Genomic DNA, 21,015 nt, shown 5'->3' with positions numbered 1-21,015 from the left:
CGTTACTCTCTCGATGCACGAGCCAAGCCAAGTCATCGAAAGCGTCACTACGCATATGCGCGGACGCGCCGAATAGCAGCGCGCGTCACTTTTGAGACGAAGTGTAGGTAGCAAAACTATCTCGCTACAAAATCTTAGCGACCTGGAAACTGCGTGCACGGTTGCATGAGCACGCTGAAAAGTTGCTCAAGGCGCGCTGACGAGCATGGGATCGGCAGTCACGCGAAGGCAGCGTCACTTTAATGCATGCTACTAACGCAGGCTTTTATGTACATTTTTATGGAGTAATACTTTTTAATGTAAAGAAATGTACGGTATTTCAATACTAACAAACAAATCGTCGACAGCGTACAGCAATCAACGGTCACGTGGCCGGTTTCATCGGATCGTTCATGTTTTTGCCACCAGAGGCGCCACAGGTCATTTTTCGCGACTTTCAATTAAGAAATAAAAGTATAAATCCATCTCTCACGAAAATAACAGGGTTGGTTTGAGTCAATGCGACGGACAATCTTTCCAGCAGTCGAGTCATCTCATTTCATGTTCTGGGCGGTTGTCGGTCCCTTTGAGGTAAAACTGGAAAGTATCGTAGCGTATACGGTAATTGCGGTAGCACCTTGCATCTGCACTATCTAAAGTACTTCTTGCCCGAGTAACGCGCATCGTGTCTTTGCCCAGCCCTGCACACCGTAACCAATCAGGGTTCGAGGTCAAGAACAGCGGCCAGAGCTTGCATCACGAAGGATTGTGACGCGGTAGAGACTGCGAGGAACGCTAGTAACACTGGTAAATACAGAACACATTCACTGGACGAACTTGTGGCCAGAAAATGAAAACTCCGAGTAGAATTAAGCAGTGCGCTGCTAGCGCCGAGCACAGTCGTCCGCGGTCGGTAATATTGTGATCGTCGCCGCGGAACGCGTCGTCTCTTGTATTACATGAATCACCGAAAATTCCAGCGTCATCGCTCGGCCTCGCGTTAGCTCCCAAATAAACTCGACTACTCGTGCTGTTGCGCGCGCAATATTTTGGGAATAGTATGAGACAGTGGAGTTTCGCAAACGTTGCGGTGCGACCTGTTTTTTGAGCGTGAAACATGAGAATAAACAAATAAAAGCGCTTGGCGGTCGGAAAGCATTTATGATTGGCTTCACCACTGTCCCGATTCCATTCCCGATATCAGCAACAAGCCGAATGGAGCGCCCATATTCGCTGGGTGTTCCGCTCCTTGATCTGTAGAGTCTTTGCATTCAGCTCTCAAGCTTATTTATGTGCTTCCTTCGTTGTGCTTGGAAAAAATATTTTTTTGATAGTTGAGATTAAGTTTATTTTTCGCTACATGCGTACACACAACAGAGCGTACTACTTATGGTGATGAGAGCAGGCAAAAAAACTGCGGCTTGACTAGCCCCGCCACCCCCTTGGTACATGAAAGGGCATGAACAGTCTTACGCAGATGTTTACATTGCAATTCAGGAATCCATGACATAAAATAAGATTCAAGGTGTCTGTTGCAGTGTGTGTGATTGGGTGTGTGTTTGCCAGCGCACGTGTTGACTGGACCGATACGCGCACCGACGCCGCACACTTTGTTGATGCTTGTGAATTATAACGCAGCCCTTTCGTAATGGGTTGGCCGCAATTCAAATCTTTTGACGCCTGGTGCAATTGGACATTTCCGCCAGGCAATTTTACATGTTTTACCGGGACTCCTCCCGCTGCATGACTCCTGTAGAGAGAGCTTTTTTTTTTTTCGAAGGAGTTTGAAGCACTGGCGCTTGACTGCCCCGCAGTGCACCTTGCAAGCAATGTGCATATAATTTCTCGTCTAAATGTCGTTAAGGTAGTATTCGCGGAAAGTTTCCATCATTAATATCCTAAATCTTGCCAATGATTCGGATGTGTGTGCATTGTATGTTATTTCTAAAGTACAGCGTATGGCGTTTTTTTTTCTTTTCTTAAGTAGTTGGTGTGGTGTACATACGCACATAAAACATAGCCTCCGATGTCTTTGGGAAAGGCCAGAATTGTATTTTAAAGGGACCGACAACTGATTTTTCTCGACACAGTTTTTTACGGTGCGACAGGAAGCTCGCCCTTCGTAGCGTTTCTGCAGTGGTTTATCCGAAAAGCACGTAGTTATTTTATAAGCAGTATTTTTCGATCTGAAAGGCTCCAAACACGCTTGGAGGCTTGCTCCAGCAACGCTGAGAATTGATAGCGATGCCGCTAGCCCTTGTGAAAGCTGTCGTTGCTCTGCATGCTTTCGCAGGAGTTACTGTAACTATGCTCAACCACCTTTATTTTGAGCTTTCCAACCATCTTTGAAAATAGTAAGCTGTTACAATGAGATGTGTGGCTTTATACACCTTCCCGGTATTTGTACAGCGTTGTGTGCGCCTGCGCCCAAGGTTGCCTGCGCCTGTGTCATGAATAGCTTGTCCCGGCGTCGTTACTCTCTCGATACAGGAGCCAAGCCAAGTAATCGAAAACGTAACTGTGCATATGCACGGCCGCACCGAGTAGCAGCGCGCGTCACTTTTGAGACGAAGTGTAGGTAGCAAAACTATGTCGCTCTAAAATCTTGGCGACCTGGAAACTGCGTGCGCGGTTGCATGAGCACGCTGAAAAGTTGCTCAAGACGCGCTGAAGAGCATGGGATCATTACGTCACGCGAAGGCAGCGCCACTTTATTGCATACTACTAACGCAGGCCTATATGTACATTATTATGGAGTAATACCTTTTAATATAAAGAAACGAACAATATTTCAATACTAACAAAAAAATCGTCGACCGCGTACAGTAATCAACGGTCACGTGGCCGTCTTCATCGGATTATTCATGTTTTTGCCGCCAGAGGCGCCACAGGTCATTTTTCGCGATTTTCAATTAAGAAATAAAAATATAAATCCATCTCTCACGAAAAAAACAAGGTTGGTTTGAGTCAGTACGACGGACAATCTTTACATCAGTGGAGTCAACTCATTTCATATTCTGGGCAGTTGTCGGTCCCTTTAACGTTACTTCAAGGGACCGTCCTTCATTGCCTTTCTGTTTTGTGCCGCAATAGAAAGCCTACCGTCTGAAGTGCCCAACGCTGCAGCGGTTTTCTCTGGAAAGCGGACAGAAATATTTAAAACAGAATTTTTCGATCTACGTTCTGCCATCGTGGGGGGACGCCCGCAACACTGGTTGCTGCACGAGATGAAAACCGTTGTGCCGCTGAAAGTCGAAAACTGGAACCACATGTAGTTTTTGCAGGCTTCATTAGGTTTTGTTTAATAATAAAAGAATTATCGTAATGGTCGTTCAGAGCTCGCAAATTGACTAATAAAGTATTGTTCCCTCAATCTCACCAGCTTTGTTTAGCTAGCCTGAAAATCGCCGCAGTCGACTTTGTCTGTTCCAGCAACACTGGCACGCCGGCGTTGTGAAACGAACTGTTCCACTCGTGCCAAACGTGCAACTAAAACGAACATGCTTTCGAGAAGAAGAGGCGGCCTTTTTTCAGTCGTGCCTCGGTGTAATTCTGTGCTGCATACGCGACCATTCTCGCGTGGCTCTTGTTTCTCCGCCGTCGGCTGCAGGAAAAGGCGACCGCGTCGTCGGCAGCGCCAGCCTCTTTGAGCGCGTGAGAAAGGCAAACATTACTCTCTGGCGCAAAGGAAAGCTGCCAAAAGTGCACAAAATACAATTTTTAGGTAAACTTATTTGTTTTCAAGCAAAATAAGTCTGCCTGCGAGAGTCTTTTGCTCCTACCACTAGACTGAAACACATCGCTGTTGGGTGACGCTAGCGGTCGTACTTTCGGAGCCAAATTAAAAATACAATTCCTTTTTTATTAGGCAAAAGGGTGCTCGTTGCCTCCGATGTGACAAACATTCTTCTCATTTTCACCACAATAAAAAGAAATTCTCAGCGGTAGACACGTTCCTTCAGGTATAGAGCAATAAAGCTTGCTTTCTTCTTCGCCTCTCATTCTAGTCTCTTGAATTTTTGTTATGTGCGTTTCAAAACGAAACTGTCGGCGCTGTACTATTTCCGCGAACGACATCTTCGATAAGTGTTTCACTTAGCGCGAGAAGGGCCACTATGTCGAGCTGAGTTCCTCCTTAAGCTGAGCAGGAGTTTATATACTCCTGCTGTGAATGCGTGGCAACTGAGGACTGGGACGTTAATTTCAGATTGTGCAAAAAGCCATTGATCACTTTTTTGATTGACGAGTGACGCGGTATTCCTTTTGGATGTTCTGTAGCGAACACTGAAAAAAAAAAGAAAAAAAAAGACTTTAGCAGAGTGTAGCTAGGGCGAGTTAATGAATAGCTTAACGAAATATTTGTGGCGCAACTGGAAACGAGGAAAAAAAAAAAAAAGAACGAGAGAAGGCAGGATGGGGCGCCCTATCCTGACGTGACAGAGGACAGGACGTTACCCTGTGACCTCATATCTATAGTCTCTGGACTTCAAGAGTGATACATGCCGAAGCACCGCGTGCTGATCATCCGCGTCAAAAAAAAAAAAAACAAAAAACAATCTTCCAGGAATAAATGATTGAAGTACGCGTGATAAACGAGCGCTCTAGTTAGACTGGTTTCGTGACTTTGGTATGCGTTAGCACGTACCCGATTGCAACGGTTTGTTTCTCCGTCGTGGAGCACCGGAATCGGAAATTTGTTTTCTCTATATAATGCTTTCTTTATTGCATGCGTGTGTTTCACTACACCTTTTAATGCGTATGAGAGGTGGGCATTTATCGCGCTTTCCCCGAAAACGGAGCCGTTCCAGCGTGACGCTGCTGTGCCCGTATCGGGAGACGCCGGGGGCCACTGAGGCGGGATATTTTCAGGTTATTTCGCTCGTTGCTTCTCGTGAAAGACGAGTGTCCAAGATTTGGCGAGTTGGTTTGTCACTGGTACAGCGCATCGCGGGAAGCCGAGCCGGCCAGGCGAAAGGACAGAGCGCCAGCGGATTTTCATTGGCAAACACTCGGGTGCTTCTGTGTGCAAGGTGGTGCAATTTGCCAATAAAAATCCGTCCTTTCGTCTCGACTTCTGCGCCGCTGTTCTCGTGAAAGAGACTCCGCGGAGAGCTTGTCCTCCGGTGGAGCCTTGCCCATCGCAACCAGGTGGCAGGCGAAATAACGTCGCTTGACTGGCCTCTCCATTAGTGATTCTCGTGATAAGGTGCCTCTCGAAAGCACAGCCGTGGATCTTCGCAGTACTCGCTTGCCACGTTGCTTTTGGATGGGTCATCCTAAGCGACCGTCTTAGTTTCAAATCTGACGCTGAAGCGCGCTCTATAGGGTTAGACGTAACTTAGGTTAAAATTCTTGCCGCGCTCCGTGGTACACTGGAAATGCGCATAGAAGCGGCATAGCGAATGAGCAAGTATCGATCTCTGTCATCGCCGTGGTTCCCTTTTTACTCCGCCGCCGCTTGGGCTCGACAAGCGTGTCCGGGGTGAGCGGAACAAAGTTTGTTCCCAACAATATAAATATCGAATGAGAGAGCGTGCCAATGATTATTTCTTCTCGTAGTCCCCTCCGCCGCTGCCGCTAAGCTGTCGGATTACGCAGGGAGCAGCACGAGAGAAAACGCATTCGTCGCACCGCGTGTTTGCGCTCCCCGCCGGTGGCGTTCGCTGCAGCAGTGCGACAGTTCTGTGCAGCAAAGCCATTGCGGCTGTAAAAGCGTCCGCTGTCAACCAAAAGACGCGCGCTACGTCAGCAAATTCAGACGTTCCCGCATAACCCAACGCAGCAATATACATCGTGCGTGACACACTGTGTGTTCATTCGCAGCAGCGAAATCAGTCAACCTAGTCGGAGCGGTAGTGTCGTGCTCGTGCTGCACACAATTTCGGGATTAATTCATCCCCGCGGCGGCGGCACACTGTTTTAAGGACTGATGTTGGGGCTCGCTTATTGGCGAGACGGAAAGGCCAGGAAAGGAAGGACTCCCTAATCTTGTTGTAATTTACCTGGGAAAGTTTAATTAAAGGGGACGCAGCTGCACTTTCGCCAAGCGTCTGGATTAAGGCAGACCAGGCATAACTTTTGCCATAAAAAGCAGGGACACTCTCCAGGTTCGCTCGGCAGTGCATTACAGCGAGCTTCGGTAAAACGCTGCTATTTCTTGGGGATAGTATGGCCCATGCAGATCACGTGCTCCTTTGCGAGCGATACAACATTGCACAGTCTACCGTGGCGTAACTGCATGCGTAGGTATGATGCGTACCCCAAAAAGCCTTTTGCGAGAAAGCTATGCTTTGTCTGAGAACATAGCCTCCAAATAAATGTTCCAGCCTCTAGTTTAGTAGCGCAGGGCAGAAATTAGCATTTTCAGTGGAGCCCACGTCCTGTGAACTCTTGTGGGCGGGTGTACATATATCCATCCATCCATCCATCCGTACGTACGTACGTACGTACGTACATACGTACACACACACACACACACACACACACACACACACACACACACACACACACACACACACACACACACACACACACACATACATACATACATACATACATACATACGTACATACATACATACATACATACATACATACATACATACATACATACATACATACATACATACATACATACATACATACATGGGTGGTCAGAAGTTCCCAGGCCGCAACGCCCGGCTGAGGATCAGCAGCTCGCTGCTATCGGGGCGCTGCCATAGCAATCACGCCTTGACGCACGCTGGCGTCGAGCGTGTGCATGGAGGGGGGTGTGCAACCCTCTCCCTTTCTTGCTCTCCTTGATAAGAAAACGAGGCATAAACTTAATGCGTCATGTCCCCTCACTGTCCCCTCTTTGATTTTTAGGGGCGAAGCTCCTTAAGGCGGCACCCGTTCGTCCCTCGTAGTCGTCGTGGTCGTAGTAGTGAGTAACAAGTCTTACGCTTTGACCTCCAAGGTGGTGCCGGTGGGAGATTTCTCCTGTGCGTTGTTGAACAATAAAAAATTCGCAGCGTGCGCGTTAACTAAAAGCCGAATTCTTCTCTCTCTCATTCCCCATTAGCAGCCATTGGCATGTTCCAGTAGGAAACGTTAGTAGAAGTAGAAGTGTAAGTGTTAGCTAAAAGCCGACTTCTTCTGTCTCTCATTGCCATTAGCAGCCATTGTTTACCTCCAAGGTAGTGCCTAGTGAGATTTCTCCTGTGCGTGATTAAACAATAAAAATTTTGTTCAAAACGCCGTTGATTGATGAAATAAACCAACGAAAGACGCCAGATGTTTTGTAAAAGCAGTACGAAAGAACGCCAGATGTTTTTCTTAAAGTGTAGTAGTAGTAGTTGCATGTAGCCACCTCGCCCGATCGTCAACGGGCGAGGTGGACCGGCAACGGCGCGAGGACCCTGCCGTACGAGAGTTAAATCACACTAAAAGACATACTTTACGGGCGATACACTCTAGTGAGCTTTCAACTTTTCGTCTTAATGTACATGATAAAGAAATTATTTCTACGAAAAACGCAAGGCACACCTTGAGCAATATGTTTGGTTTTGGGACGCTAAATGGAACCATGAGGCGATGCGAAGCCGGAGCACTTGCACGATCGCGTTCCGTTGGCTTTCGTTGGGCATGCTACCGACCTCGCGTCGTGGAACGCGCGTCCTGTCTTCCCTCTAGCCTTGCCTTTAATTCGCACAGGGCGAGCGGGGAATGCGGTCGCTCTTGGCGCTCTTTCGCTCGGGAGCGGACTTCTTCCTTGCATTTCACCGATCACAAGTGATAATGAAGGGACCACGTAAACCAACAGTACAATAAAAGTTTGATGTTTAATATATACACGATGTTTCACACTCTTTATATTATGTACTGGGCGCATTTCACGGAAGAGTTTCACGGTTTACAGATGATTCCCTCCGTAGCTTCGCCCCACTCATCATCATTCACCCCGTGGATATGCTGTGATTTTTTTACGACTGTGCAGCGAGGCAGCAGTCTTGCGGAAAACTGACGCATCGTGCCTGCGGCCGTATTTAGCTAGACGCCGTATACATTACCGTAGTTTTCGGCTTCCTAGAGAACAGTATCGCGCGTTTAACTTTCCATTGGCGCTGCGATGGCTCTCTCAGCCGTCTGTGCTGTCCAACTCTGAATTCGCCGCCGACGAACATGATCGGAGCCCGAAATGTATTGAGAAGCAATTCTTTTGCGGCTAGTTGTATACAATTGGAAGAGTGAAGGAAAAGGATGTTTATTCCTCGATTTCTTATGAACGAGAGCCAGAAAGGGAGGCACACGCTCGACGCCAGCGTGCGCCAAGGCGTGATAAGAGCGCCCCGATAGGAGCGAGATGCTGCTCCTCGGCCGGGCGTTGCAGCCTGGGAACTTTTGACCAACCCTGTACGTACGTACATACATAGCACGCCAAGAGCCTCTTCGCGGCGACGTCAGCGGCAGCAGCGCTGCACGCATTCCTGCCCTAATCGATGGCCTGGCTATCTTGCCACTGGGCACGGATATCTTCCACCTTTCGCTTTTTAACGCGACGTGCTTTTCGGCAGCCGCGGCTTCCATCTCGAGAGCAGTCTATCAGCATAACTGTTATCAGTTGCTACCTTTCTCACAAAGTGATATCTGCCCAACGGCACGCCGTTCGAAGCGCGCCGTGATAGCATTGGTTCTGCTGTCGAAGTAGAAGTGTGACGCTCATGCCCCAGATAAGCGCTTTGCGAGAAAGCAACCAACTAACAATGCGGCCGTAGAAAATTGATATACCAGTGAATAAATAGACGACCCGTTTCCGGCCCAGCGCTGCGGTCGACGGTAGGTGGCGCGCCGCAAGGACAGCCAGTTTGGCATAGAGTTACTGCATGTGCTACCTTTAGGTAGCAGAGTTGCGCATAGGTCCGCCATCTTGCCCGCAGAGGCGTCCACGTCATGCAGGAAAGCCAGCCCTTTGGAATGAAGGAGCCGACGCGGCTCCGTGTGCTTTCTCTCTGGTTCATAACGCGTCGCTGGAGCAATGACTTTCGCTTCGAAGAAAAAAAGAAAACTCGAAAAAAAAAACAATGAATTTAGATGAAACCGGTGCTATAACCTGTTCGGTGGCAGTCACTATCGGAAATAATATTTTTGTTTTAAATAGCAAACGGGAAAACTTGGACAGCCACGATTCTGGACAAATTAAGTTCAGCGAATCTCTCGTTTCACGTAGTTTTTGACGTAGCGCGTTAAAAGATTAAGTAGGTGGCTCGAGAGAACAAGTGCTAGAATTAACACCCTGTGTTTTTCAAATAACGCAAATAAACGAGAATTTTACGCTTATCTAGGTGTGACATAAAGTAAACACCCGGTAAGGCTTCGAACTTTAATGCCGCACAGTGCTCGGACTGAATTATTCTGTTTTGATAGACCTGTGGGGTGAATATTCACACATTCATTCACGCACAATTTTATCGTTCTGACCCATTCGATTTTTGTCATTGACCAGTGGGCGAAAAGTAATGCATATCTTGTTTGTTATCGCCTTCTATGGTCGCTAAAATAATGCCGTGAGATTTATAACAGATTTCAGTCAGGCGTGACGTGTATGCGGATGTGCATTCTGAAACGTACTGTTACATTGGAATAAATCACGAGTCTAGAAGTACACGTTGCTGGGCTAGTCGGTTCATGTCTAAGTACAAGCCACAAAGTATGGCTGTTTCTTGCGCGAGGAAATAACGAGGGAAGGGATCCAGGGGAGCGCAAACTTTCGACTGTTTATTCAGGAGACAGTTCAACCAAATATATAGGCACAGACATGCGCAGCAAACTACGCACACAGCGAGCGCATACCACCCTAATCACAACCTGTGATCTATGAACTTGCGCTCTGCCTGCGAAAGAGACAACGACGTGTCACTGATACACATGGAACCTCGTGCTTTGATATGATATGCCTCCAACAACTCTCGAGCCGTGGTGTCCCCGCTTCTACCCAGAATCTGAATCTTATTCAAGCACGGCTCACACTTATGTGAACTGCAGTGGGTCGGCAAATGTGCCCTATCTTTACCTTTTAGTGAAAGCTCGTGTTCCCGCGCACGCTCATTCACGCACCTTCCCGTCTGGCCGACATACGTCTTGCCACAGGATAGCGGAAATTCATACACAACACCGGTGGCACATTTTGTGTACGACTTGGCGTGCTTCTTGCCGCAACCACCTTTCCTGCTCCCATCAGATAGGATACGTGGGCATAGCTGAGCCAGCTTCCGCGGCGCAGAAAAAACAATTGGCACGCCATGTCTGTTAGCAACCTTCTTTAGGTTGTGTGCCACCCGGTGCATATACGGTACGACCTCAGGTCTCACCGTTCCCCGCTCTTGCTCTACCCCAGAACCGTGGTGTTCACTCTTGAACTTCTGGAGGAGCGACTCAGCGACGGCGATGAGGAGCGTGCGAGGGAAACCAGCCAAGGCCAGTCGATCCAATTGGTTTTGAAAACCCTTCTGCAACACGTGTGAGCACGACCTTGCAAGTGCAGACTCTAGGCAATGTTTAGCTATAGCCCTTTTCAGTTTTCGAATGCGCTGACTCATATGGCTGCAATTCTTTTGAAGACCTAGGCGAATAAAGCCAACATGCGTGACACCTCTGCAGGGTAATGCTCAAGTCTAAAAACTGCAAGGAGCCGCGAACCGGCAACTCGTGTGTGAACACCAATCCCTTCCCGAGTCGGCAAAAGGCCGCTAACACATTGTTAACAATGGGATGATATGCAGCGGTTGTTAGTTGCTTTAAAATAATCAGAAAATCGTCAACGTACCTAAAAGCTTTTAAAATCTCCCTCCCATTAAAATGCTGGTGCAAGGCACGCTCAATAGAACATAAAAACAAATTGCACAACACAGGAGCGACACAAGAGCCTATGCAAATGCCTTGTCTTTGGACATAAAAATCTCCATTAAAACTGATGAAGGTGACCTTGACATAAAACTCGAGGATGGGTCACCTTCATCAAGGTCACCTTGATGAAGGTGACATCACCTTGACGTGAAGGGGTCACCTTCATGTCAAGGTCACCTTCATCAGTTTTAATGGAGATTTTTATGTCCAAAGACAAGGCATTTGCATAGGCTCTTGTGTCGCTCCTGTGTTGTGCAATTTGTTTTATGTTAGAGTCTGCACTTGCAAGGTCGTGCTCACACGTGTTGCAGAAGGGTTTTCAAAACCAATTGGATCGACTGGCCTTGGCTGGTTTCCCTCGCACGCTCCTCATCGCCGAAGTTCAAGAGTGAACACCACGGTTCTGGGGTAGAGCAAGAGCGGAGAACGGTGAGACCTGAGGTCGTACCGTATATGCACCGGGTGGCACACAACCTAAAGAAGGTTGCTAACAGACATGGCGTGCCAATTGTTTTTTCTGCGCCGCGGAAGCTGGCTCAGCTATGCCCACGTATCCTATCTGATGGGAGCAGGAAAGGTGGTTGCGGCAAGAAGCACGCCAAGTCGTACACAAAATGTGCCACCGGTGTTGTGTATGAATTTCCGCTATCCTGTGGCAAGACGTATGTCGGCCAGACGGGAAGGTGCGTGAATGAGCGTGCGCGGGAACACGAGCTTTCACTAAAAGATAAAGATAGGGCACATTTGCCGACCCACTGCAGTTCACATAAGTGTGAGCCGTGCTTGAATAAGATTCAGATTCTGGGTAGAAGCGGGGACACCACGACTCGAGAGTTGTTGGAGGCATATCATATCAAAGCACGAGGTTCCATGTGTATCAGTGACACGTCGTTGTCTCTTTCGCAGGCAGAGCGCAAGTTCATAGATCACAGGTTGTGATTAGGGTGGTATGCGCTCGCTGTGTGCGTAGTTTGCTGCGCATGTCTGTGCCTATATATTTGGTTGAACTGTCTCCTGAATAAACAGTCGAAAGTTTGCGCTCCCCTGGACCCCTCCCCTCGTTATTTCGTCGCGCAAGAAACAGCCATACTTTGTGGCTTGTACTTAGAGATTAAATCACGAGTCGCATGGAACTGCCGACGCATTCGACCTGCAGTGACGATTTCGACGGCTGACGAAAGTACTGTCGTGAGCACTGAGTCACGGCGCTGCTCCGCACAGGCACCACAAAAACTCGCTAAAAAGATTGGCCGCGTATCTGCGTGCTTCGCTGCAGATGTCGTCGAAAGACGATAGTCTTCTGCCGGACGTTTTTTTTTTTTCTGCCGGCCGTTTTTGCTCCGTTTCAGCGTAGCTTAAGAAGCACTAGCATTTTCAGCGCAGCATAAGAAACACTAGGGTTCTTAGAATTACGTGTCTTTGTATTTTCCAGAAAAGGAACACCATCTAATACTTACGTATTGATGTTGCGCCTCAGATATGCGTAATATTTGCTTTTTTGATCGACAATATTCACAAGTATGAACGCAGCTACCAGTTCAAGATGGCTTGGCGTTCAGCAAGTGCTTAAACTTCGGCCGGGTGGCTGAATCGTGTGACAGACAGACAGACAGACAGACAGACAGACAGACAGACAGACAGACCAAAATTTCTGCGTTCAAGTGTCCCAAGAAAGGTCTTTAAAACGGATAACACAAGACACCAGCGAAACACAATCCGCACTGAGCCGGATCGCCTCGCCGGACTGCTTGGGACAGCAGCGGTGGTGGAGCGGCCAGCGCGGCGGTCGCCAGCACCCGCGCGGCCGTGAAGTTGGCTCTCCCTCAAAGTGACGCTTTTTGCGCACGTGAGCGCGCTTGGCGAATGGGGGCGCGAGCGGCGAGTTCTGTCAAAGGCGCAACCCTGCTACCTAAAGATAGCGCATACAGTAACTCTAGTATGGCACGCGCTCGCGTGGTCCGTAAACTTTTGTGGTTGACTGTGCATACATACACCCGCCGCGTTGGCAGCATTTCGGTGAGGCAAAAATGCGAGAGGCCCGTGTGCTTAGATTTAGGTGCACCCCTGGTGGTCGGAATTTGCGGAGCCCCCCCCCCCCCCCCCCCCCCCCCCCCCACGACGGCGTCTGTCGTCATCATATCGTGGGACGTAAAACCCGCACAATAATTGAGTACGTGCGTCCATACCTAAGCGTCGAGCGCCGATGAAATGCTTTGTCTGGACACGGACCAACTTGCAAATATTGATCGCACCGCGTAGGGACACGCACTCCTGTGGCGTGTTAACCTGAGCCAAGTTGTGCTTTCTCTTCTCGCAGGGCCGATGCTGAGGCGGCGGCGGCTGTGCGGGGCTTTGCAGCTGCTCCTGCTGCAGCTCTGCGTGGCGGCGTCCCGGAGAGGAGGTGAGATTTCAAGTCATCGTCAATGCGTTCAGAGCAAGGACATCCCAACGGTTCGTTGGGAGTAGATTCGTTTTTCCACGTTCACGACAGAAGAAGAAGAAAAAAAAACAAAGCCACCGCGAGCAGCACTAGTAGTGAAAGGTTAATATTGCAGTGCCTGCAACGAGCCATGAAGATTGTGGTTCTTGACGGCCGAGTTGTTTTAGATGCGAAGTATCTTAAGGCGGAGCTCAATCCGGTGGTGGTGGTGTGCGGCGTGACCACCCTTACTGCGCATGCGCATACCCTCTCCACACACCTCTCCACTCACCCTCTCCTCTCCCCTCTCCACTTTCCCTCTCCCCACCCCTCTCCCCTTTCCACTCTTCCTCTGAAACGCGGGCTAGACATGCCGAAATTCTCTCCTGCGCAACGCCGCGATGAGCTCGAGCGCATGCGCGTCCCCTCCGCTTCTCTATCCTCTCCCACGTTGCCTCCCTCTCGCCCGCCTGTCGACCGCGTTCCCCGCTCGCCCTGTGAGAATTAACGGCCAGGCTAGATGGAAGATACGACGCGCGTAGCGTCCCTCTTCGCGTTCCACGACGCGAGGTCGGTAGCATGCCCAACGAACGCCAGCGGAACGCGATCGTGCAAGTGCTCCGGCTTCGCATCGCCTCATGGTCCCCTTTAGCGGGAGATGGTGTAATTTTTGGGTGGCGTTTTGAATAGCGCATTGGGGATCGGAGCGCGGCAGTTGACCATGCGCTCCGCTTGAGCGTGGTGCCGATCGGCACTCGGTTTTACGCATTGCGGAGCTCTTCCGATTCAAAAGCGAGCACATCTGTACTCGCGAAGATGCATGCATAGAGCGACTTTCCGGGCTCCGTTTCAAATCATCACTTGTGTTCTTCCACCGTACACTATTACTTACTTGATGACGCGTCAAGCTCATATTGTATATATATTTTTTCTACTTTATTTGTTCTGTACTTCTTATTCGTACCTACGTTTGTATTAAGTTGTATTAGCCTAACCTTCATACGTATTGTAATTGTTATTATTTTGATGTTATTTTGTTTGCTTTTGTTTATAATTTGTTATTTTATGTACCCCACTCCCCTCCGTAAAGCTTTGTGCGATTGAGGGTAAAATAAATCAAGTGAAATGAAATGTGCACGTAATCTAGTTTGGAAATTTACGAGCACCCGTTTGTATCACGAGGCAGAAAGAACGCTTCTGATGTGCAATACTAGTATATGACCGAGTTGGCACCAGTCGAACGCTCAACACGCGCACAGCACCAGATGCAAGAGAGAAGATGGTGGCGTCACAGCGGTTTGCTTGAATGGCGTAGTTGGCTTGAAAGGCATCCATATATATGCGTGTACACGAGGAGGGAAGGAGCCAAATCGTGTTATGAGGGCGCCAATTCTGCCCGTGCACTCACTCGGACTTTCCACGTAATTTTTTAACGCGCAGGGTTATGGCTACGCGTGACGGTAATGGCGACCACTGATGTTGCATTCAAAGAACTTCCCATCCCTCGCTTTGGAAAGCCGGGGACCGATGGCAGGCTTGTGTGAGAAGTACGTGTTATTGTTGGGGGCCTCGCCCCTAGTGGAGAATAACAGATGAGGCTGCAACAGGGGCTAGTCTTGGTCTTGCAGTGCGCTGCCAGGTATGACACGGACCGAGAAAAAGGCACTAACGGCTGCTTCATTTCGATAATGGACAGACTTGCGTAAAAGAAAGAAAGGAGGGGAAACGTTCAGTAATCCCGAATCATTCAGGCTGGTCTTGCGTCGCCGGCAGTCTCGCTACTTCGGTGGTCAGGCGTGGCCAGTGATGCTTGTGTCCTTGCAATCGTACGCGAAAGCCCAAAGCGGCCAGCGGTAGGACCTTCGAGCAGAACCTGCAGCACCTCTGAACTAGAAGACGGCGCTTACGAGAATGTTGCCTTGCAACTAAAACGAAGAACATCGTCGGAAAACGACCCAGGGAGCCGCCACCGTCACTCGGAGGATCCGGAAAGCTGGCTCGAAGCGTACGGCTGCCGTCTTCGATATCGGTGCAGCGAAGGCAAGCCTCGGAAGACGGCCACGAGCGTCGTCCTCGAGGAGAGGCAGAAGCCGCGCGAGCTCGTTTCTTTACTTCCGTGTTAACACGTGTTACCGATCCCAGCACAGTCCGCGCCGGAATGTATGGGAAGCTTGCCATGCCAAAATCCTGATTATTTTTTTTTGCATACATTACATTTTACACCTCTAGCACTTTTGTGATGCGACTCCATACACTGCAATTTCTCTATCGTTTAGAAAGCGACAGCGAAGTATGTGAGAGTGTACTTGCTCGATCAAAATATAGGAACAAGTGAAAGGGAGTCCCCCTCGGTTTCGGCTGCTGACCCGAAAGTCCGTGCATGCGGCCGTGGCATTTCGATGGAGGCGATGTCAGTGCACGTTCACGAGCGCCAGGTCCGTAGCACTGCACTACGCGTCGTTACCCATAGTCGTGTCGTGGTTTTGGCACGTAAGACATTGCAGTGAAAAAGAAATTGCGTGGCACAACACAGGTACCGAATGGCATTTCTTCGACGGTTTGAGCACCGCCGAGTGTTGAGATGGAGAGCTCGCGAGTGGAGCTCCAATTTCCGCCGCCTGTGCAGTTCTGGCCCCATCGCTTTCGAAATCGCGCTCGCTCAGCGAGGCGGGCCCTCAGCGGAGTCAGCACTTTTCTGACCAGTGGCCATTGTTGCTTTTCCCATGGTGCAACGGAACGAGAAAAAGCACACAGCGCTGTTGTCTCTCTCTCTCGGTGGAGTGGTGCTTTTCCGAGACGGATCGAACAAGTTTGCTTGCTTCGATTAATAAACTTCTTGTCGTGATTCGCCATCGAGGTGCCCCTTTTAAAAAGGTACATGCCGAGAATAAAGAATTCGTGTTTTCTTTCTTGCATATCCAAGGCATGTTCGTGTATTCGCTTAGCGATGGAATGTAGCGTTATTACAGGTTGCCCCAGGTGAGTGATATCGTCTTTCTAAGCAGCACAGTTATTTTTATTCTACCTTGGAGCCATCTCTGGTCGAGTGGACCTCTGCACTGCAGCGGATCGAGACCAGTGCACCATTGTGAAGCGCCGAAGAAGAAGAAAAGAAAAAAAAACGCCAGGCCTGCGCTGAAACCGCAGCACAGTCACAGCGAAAGCTGGAAGAGCGGCGTTTCTAGAGCCCGTTAAGCTCTCTTGGGGCTACAATACAAGTACACTAGAAAGGTACCCACTACGTCATAAATCACAATTTTTGTGAAGTTGGGAAGCACCTACTAAGCCATTATTCGTCATTCGGCGGAGAAGCGAGGCACCAGCAACACGTCTGTAAGGTATTATGTGCACTTTGTTGACGCGACGACTGATGACGATGAAGAATTATGGCTCAGCCCTTTGTAATGGGTTGGAATCTATAAACGGCCCACCAGTTATGTAATTTGCATTGGGTGACGCCCGGTCGCTATTTCCCTCTCCCGTCATGCTGTATAACGAACGTTGACGTGGGAGAGAGAAGGGGGGGGGCGAAGAACTTTACTGAGACCCCGAGGAAATGGATCATGAGCTTATGGGCTTCCTTGACAACCAATACAAGTGCACTTGCGAGGAACCCACTACGCTATAAATCACTGTAATTTTACTGAGACGCCGAGGAAGTGGATCATGCGCTTATGGGCTACCTTGGCAACCAATACAAGTGCACTTGCGAGGAACCCACTACGCTATAAATCATTGTAATTTTTGAGAAGTAGGGCAGCAGGCACTGTGCCATTTTTCGTCATTCTACGGAGAGCGTTGGTACCTGCTAAACCCATATAAGGCATTATGCGCACTTTGTTGATGCTGTGCCTGATGACGATGAAGAATTATGGCAGAGTCCTTTGTAATGGGTTGGAAGCATTCAACAACCTACTCGTTGCGCAATTCGCATTGTGTGACGCCTGGTTACAGAATTTTCGTTGTGCGACACTTGGTGCTTATTTTACTCTTCTATCACGCTATATTGCATATGCTAATGTGGTTCCTTCCCGACATGTAGCCTGTATAGGACCTTTTTGCGAAGCAGTTTCAAGCACCGGCATGGCTCAGAGGTTGAATACTGGGCTCCCACGCAGAGGGCCCAGGTTCGAACCTCGTTCCATCCTGGAATTTTTTTCTTATTTCGTTTTTTTTTTTCTTATTTCGAGCGATACTGGTTACGGACACCGGCGGCGGCGGCGGCGGACAACTACGGCGCCAAAAACGGCCGGTGAAATGATCTCAGAACAGCTTTCGCTGTAAAAAAAGAGCTCACGAATGGGCGACGCTCGCGTGTGCGCCTCCCCTAGCCTGCTTTCTATATGCCCTACTTTGTGTTGCGCGGCTCTCCGCAAGATAGGCTGACAGTTCGCAACAAGGATGTCATCTAAGAGGAACTTTTTTTAACACGAGAGTGTTTTATGTCGGGGTCCACCACGGCTCCAATGGCGTATTTCCGTCACGGATATGACGTTGCAAAATATAAAGACTAACAAATTCCAAAGAAGAAAACTAGAAGAAAACGTTCTCTCACCGGGAGTCGAACTTACGACGCCTCGGTCCGCAGCGCGCGGCGCGAAACGACTCGGCCACAAACGGCACGTTCTTCGACATACTAACGGTGAGCTACTTATATACACCATTTGCCGGTGGCGGTACTCAGAGATCGGTGGTACATCAGCGTGTTTGCGTTATCACTAGCGAGATGGCTCGAAGGGCGCGCTTTAAAGGTCGTCGCCCCACGGGCTGCGATGGCGCGCACCTCTACAGCGCGTGGTCGCTCGTGCGCGGCGCTTATCTCGTGATGGCGGTGGCTGGTACGTCTTGTGCTCTCACCGCAAGTTTGCGTTGAAGTTACAAAGATCACGAAGGTCTCTTCGCTCACTGCGATGCCCGCTTTTGCGAGAGGAGCGCGCTGCTGACAGACAAATAAGTAACAAGTGTGACAGTTCGCGCTCATCCTGTGTATACTTGTGCGTTCGTTTCGTGCGTCCGCCTTTCCGTTTGAGCAGCGCGCTTTAACTGTCGAGCTGTGACAGTTGTTAGTTGGCGTTCATCCTGCGTATGTTCGTTCCGTGCGTTCTTTCTGCTTGAGCAGCGCGTTCCAAGTTTCGAGCTGCTTGCCGTTCTTCGCGTGGCATTACAATTTGTTGCTGTAGCATTCATTCCTTCGCCCTTGGGGCGAAACAGTGTACAACAAGTGCTCAACGACGTCTGTGAAGACACGTTTCACTTTCGTGTTAAACCGATTCCTATGAGAGCGGAATCAGCGATGTTTTTTTTTTAATACGATTTGAAGGCTCATTTCTTTTCAACGTTTTTCGCGATAGCTCCTAGCGAAAGCTCCTCTCGCGTGTGTATGTCAAATCTTCTTTGCTGGGGATATGCATTTCGTTTGTCGCCTTCAGCGAGGCGAAGCACGATATTAATCGGGGAACCCTCATCCTGCGGTGTTCCGCTCAGCCCGACTGACTTGAACGCGCGTTTGTCGACGCGCTGTGCCGTTTTTAAAGAAAGGTGAGCAGCAGCAGCCGTGGCCCGCGCTTGCGTCGCCTGTAGTGTAAATTTCACGTCTAGGTGAAACGGAATAGTCTGACGTCACAGAGTAGCCTCCCCCGCAACTGTAAAAGCGCATAGGACCAGCCGTACGGAAGAAATATTCAACCAACTAGACCGATTTACCGGCATTGTGAACTTCAGAATACGTTATGAGCACCTATTATTTAATTGGGCTGCCAGTGACCGCTCTCACAAACTGGGTACCGATCTCGAAGCACGCGCATGTGTGTGCCAGCTGCATCTCGATGCCACAGATTGAGACAACGGCGAACGACAGAGAACTGCAGCTTATCGGTTGTCAACTTATCAGTATAGTCACCGGGGTGCTTGTGTGGCGAACCATGCCGGGCCGATTCGTCAAGTCGATTCGTGCAGTTGGACATTGATGGTGAATTCCATTGGCAGATTCGGAGCACTTCCGGTAGCAGTTTTTCTGCTCCATTCGGAGCAAGTCTGTTCCATTGGCGGATTGAGAGTGCTCCCTGTACGTTTCATTGGCAGATCTGGAGCAGCTCCGGTGCCAGATCCACTCCACGGAGCAGCTCTCTCTACTTCCGCGAAAAGCGGCGGATTCGACCGGAAGTCGCAAGCTCCCCGCGCGTGCGCAGAGCGTGGCGTACCGCGTGTGTGATGAAATGTGCTGTCCGACCGCGCCCGTTCTCTCCGCTGGCGCTCGTGAAGGCCAAAACGGCGCGAACCGCGAGAAATGCTGGGCGCTTGCGAAGCAGATGTGCGCTAGCGCCCCCTACCGTTTGCTCTGGCGAGGGCACTTGTGTTCCATTGGCAGATTTCCTTCGGATGCTCTCCACGGAGTGGAGTGCTCCGGCGAAGAGTTCGTCGGCCACTCCGAATCCGCCAATGGAATTCACCATGAGTCTCGGTTGGACATTCCGTCTCGTTGGACATTCCGTCCCAGTCGCAAATTTCGCTGGGTCTCGATCGCGAGAATGAGCATTTATACAGACTTTGGAATTGAATTAAAATATAGTCTAAACTTTTGCTGCGTGCAGCACTTCGTGCTGAGCGTCCTTGCTTACAGAGGAAGCCTACAGCAGGCTTTTTATAGTCTCAAAATTTGGTGGCACCACCTCTTTAACGGTCTAGTCTTAACTAGACCGGCCCGCCGTTCTCTTGTAGCCGAAATGCCATGACATGTTTCCATCAAGGTAGTCAAAACTAAAACTGATATCCCACACTCAGCATGCTTCATAATCGTTTCGTGGTTCTGGCGCGTAAAACCCAATAATTTTATTTTAAAGGAAAATTTTCTCCCTAGCTTCTTCGACCCGCATTCTTTAAGAGGAAAGAAGAATTGTTCTAGGGGCTCGTAGAAAGCCAACAATCAAGCCAAGGAAAGCATAGGTACGTTGTTTGTTGATATTTTTTAACTGTAGTGTAATGGATATGACCTAAATTGAAAGGACTTAAATGGCGCGAAAAAGCACACTTTCTTTCGGTGGGATTCGAGCCCACAACTTTCGCATTACGCGTCTGATGCTCTAACAATTAAACTACGACGGAGGGCACTCCCTCGTCCACTTTGTTGGGTATTTATGTGAGTTTGATCCCTGGGAGTGTTAGCCAGCGCAAATCGTCGCCGTAATTATAAGGTTGCGGATTCGGATCCCACCGACGGAAAGGGTGCTTTTTTGTCCACTTGAATCCTTTCCATATGGCTTATAATTATCACACTGCAGTTAAAAAAAGCCACAAATAATGTCCCCAATGTTTTATTTGGCTTAATTGGCTGTCGGTTTTCTAACAAATAAGCGAGCTCCTGGAACAATTCTTCTTTCGCACTTTCATAGCAAGGGCTTCGTCCTGCCTCGTGACGCTTTCTGGCACAAATAGTGTTTCACACTCGCCGCCTTAGCTACGAGTGGCGCTGGTAACACTCGGGGACCAAACGCACGCAGATACCGAACAAAGTGGACGAGGGAGCGCCCTCTCTCGTAATCCGTTAGGGGGTTGTCACAGGAACAGCAAAGTATGCAAACAAACAAAATAAAGCAGTAAAGTAACATCTTCAACACACATGCGAAAACTAAAAATAGAAAATAGAAATCAAACCAACAAAAGTTGAAATTATGATAAATGCAGTAAAGCGAATGCGGAAACAAAAATACGACGCGCGACTCCACAGACAGTCAGTAT

At 49.2% G+C, this 21,015-nt stretch overlaps 1 protein-coding gene across 3 annotated transcripts in view; it reads left to right on the top strand.

Annotated features, from left to right (window-relative positions):
- The window catches only part of LOC119404592 (adhesion G protein-coupled receptor L1), a 219,098-nt gene that overhangs the window by 27,570 nt on the left and 170,513 nt on the right, over positions 1 to 21,015 (top strand). For all 3 annotated transcript variants that reach the window (XM_037671144.2, XM_037671145.2, XM_037671143.2), the window contains exon 2: positions 13,180 to 13,263. In XM_037671144.2, coding sequence (XP_037527072.1) covers positions 13,185 to 13,263 — 79 coding nt within the window. In that variant the 5' untranslated portion in view covers positions 13,180 to 13,184. The remainder of the gene's footprint in view (positions 1 to 13,179; positions 13,264 to 21,015) is intronic.

This window comes from Rhipicephalus sanguineus, chromosome 9, assembly GCF_013339695.2.
Source record: "Rhipicephalus sanguineus isolate Rsan-2018 chromosome 9, BIME_Rsan_1.4, whole genome shotgun sequence".
NCBI lineage: Eukaryota > Metazoa > Arthropoda > Arachnida > Ixodida > Ixodidae > Rhipicephalus > Rhipicephalus sanguineus.
The sequence above is the reverse complement of the archived record's forward strand: the minus strand, read 5'-3'. Positions and strand labels throughout refer to the sequence as shown.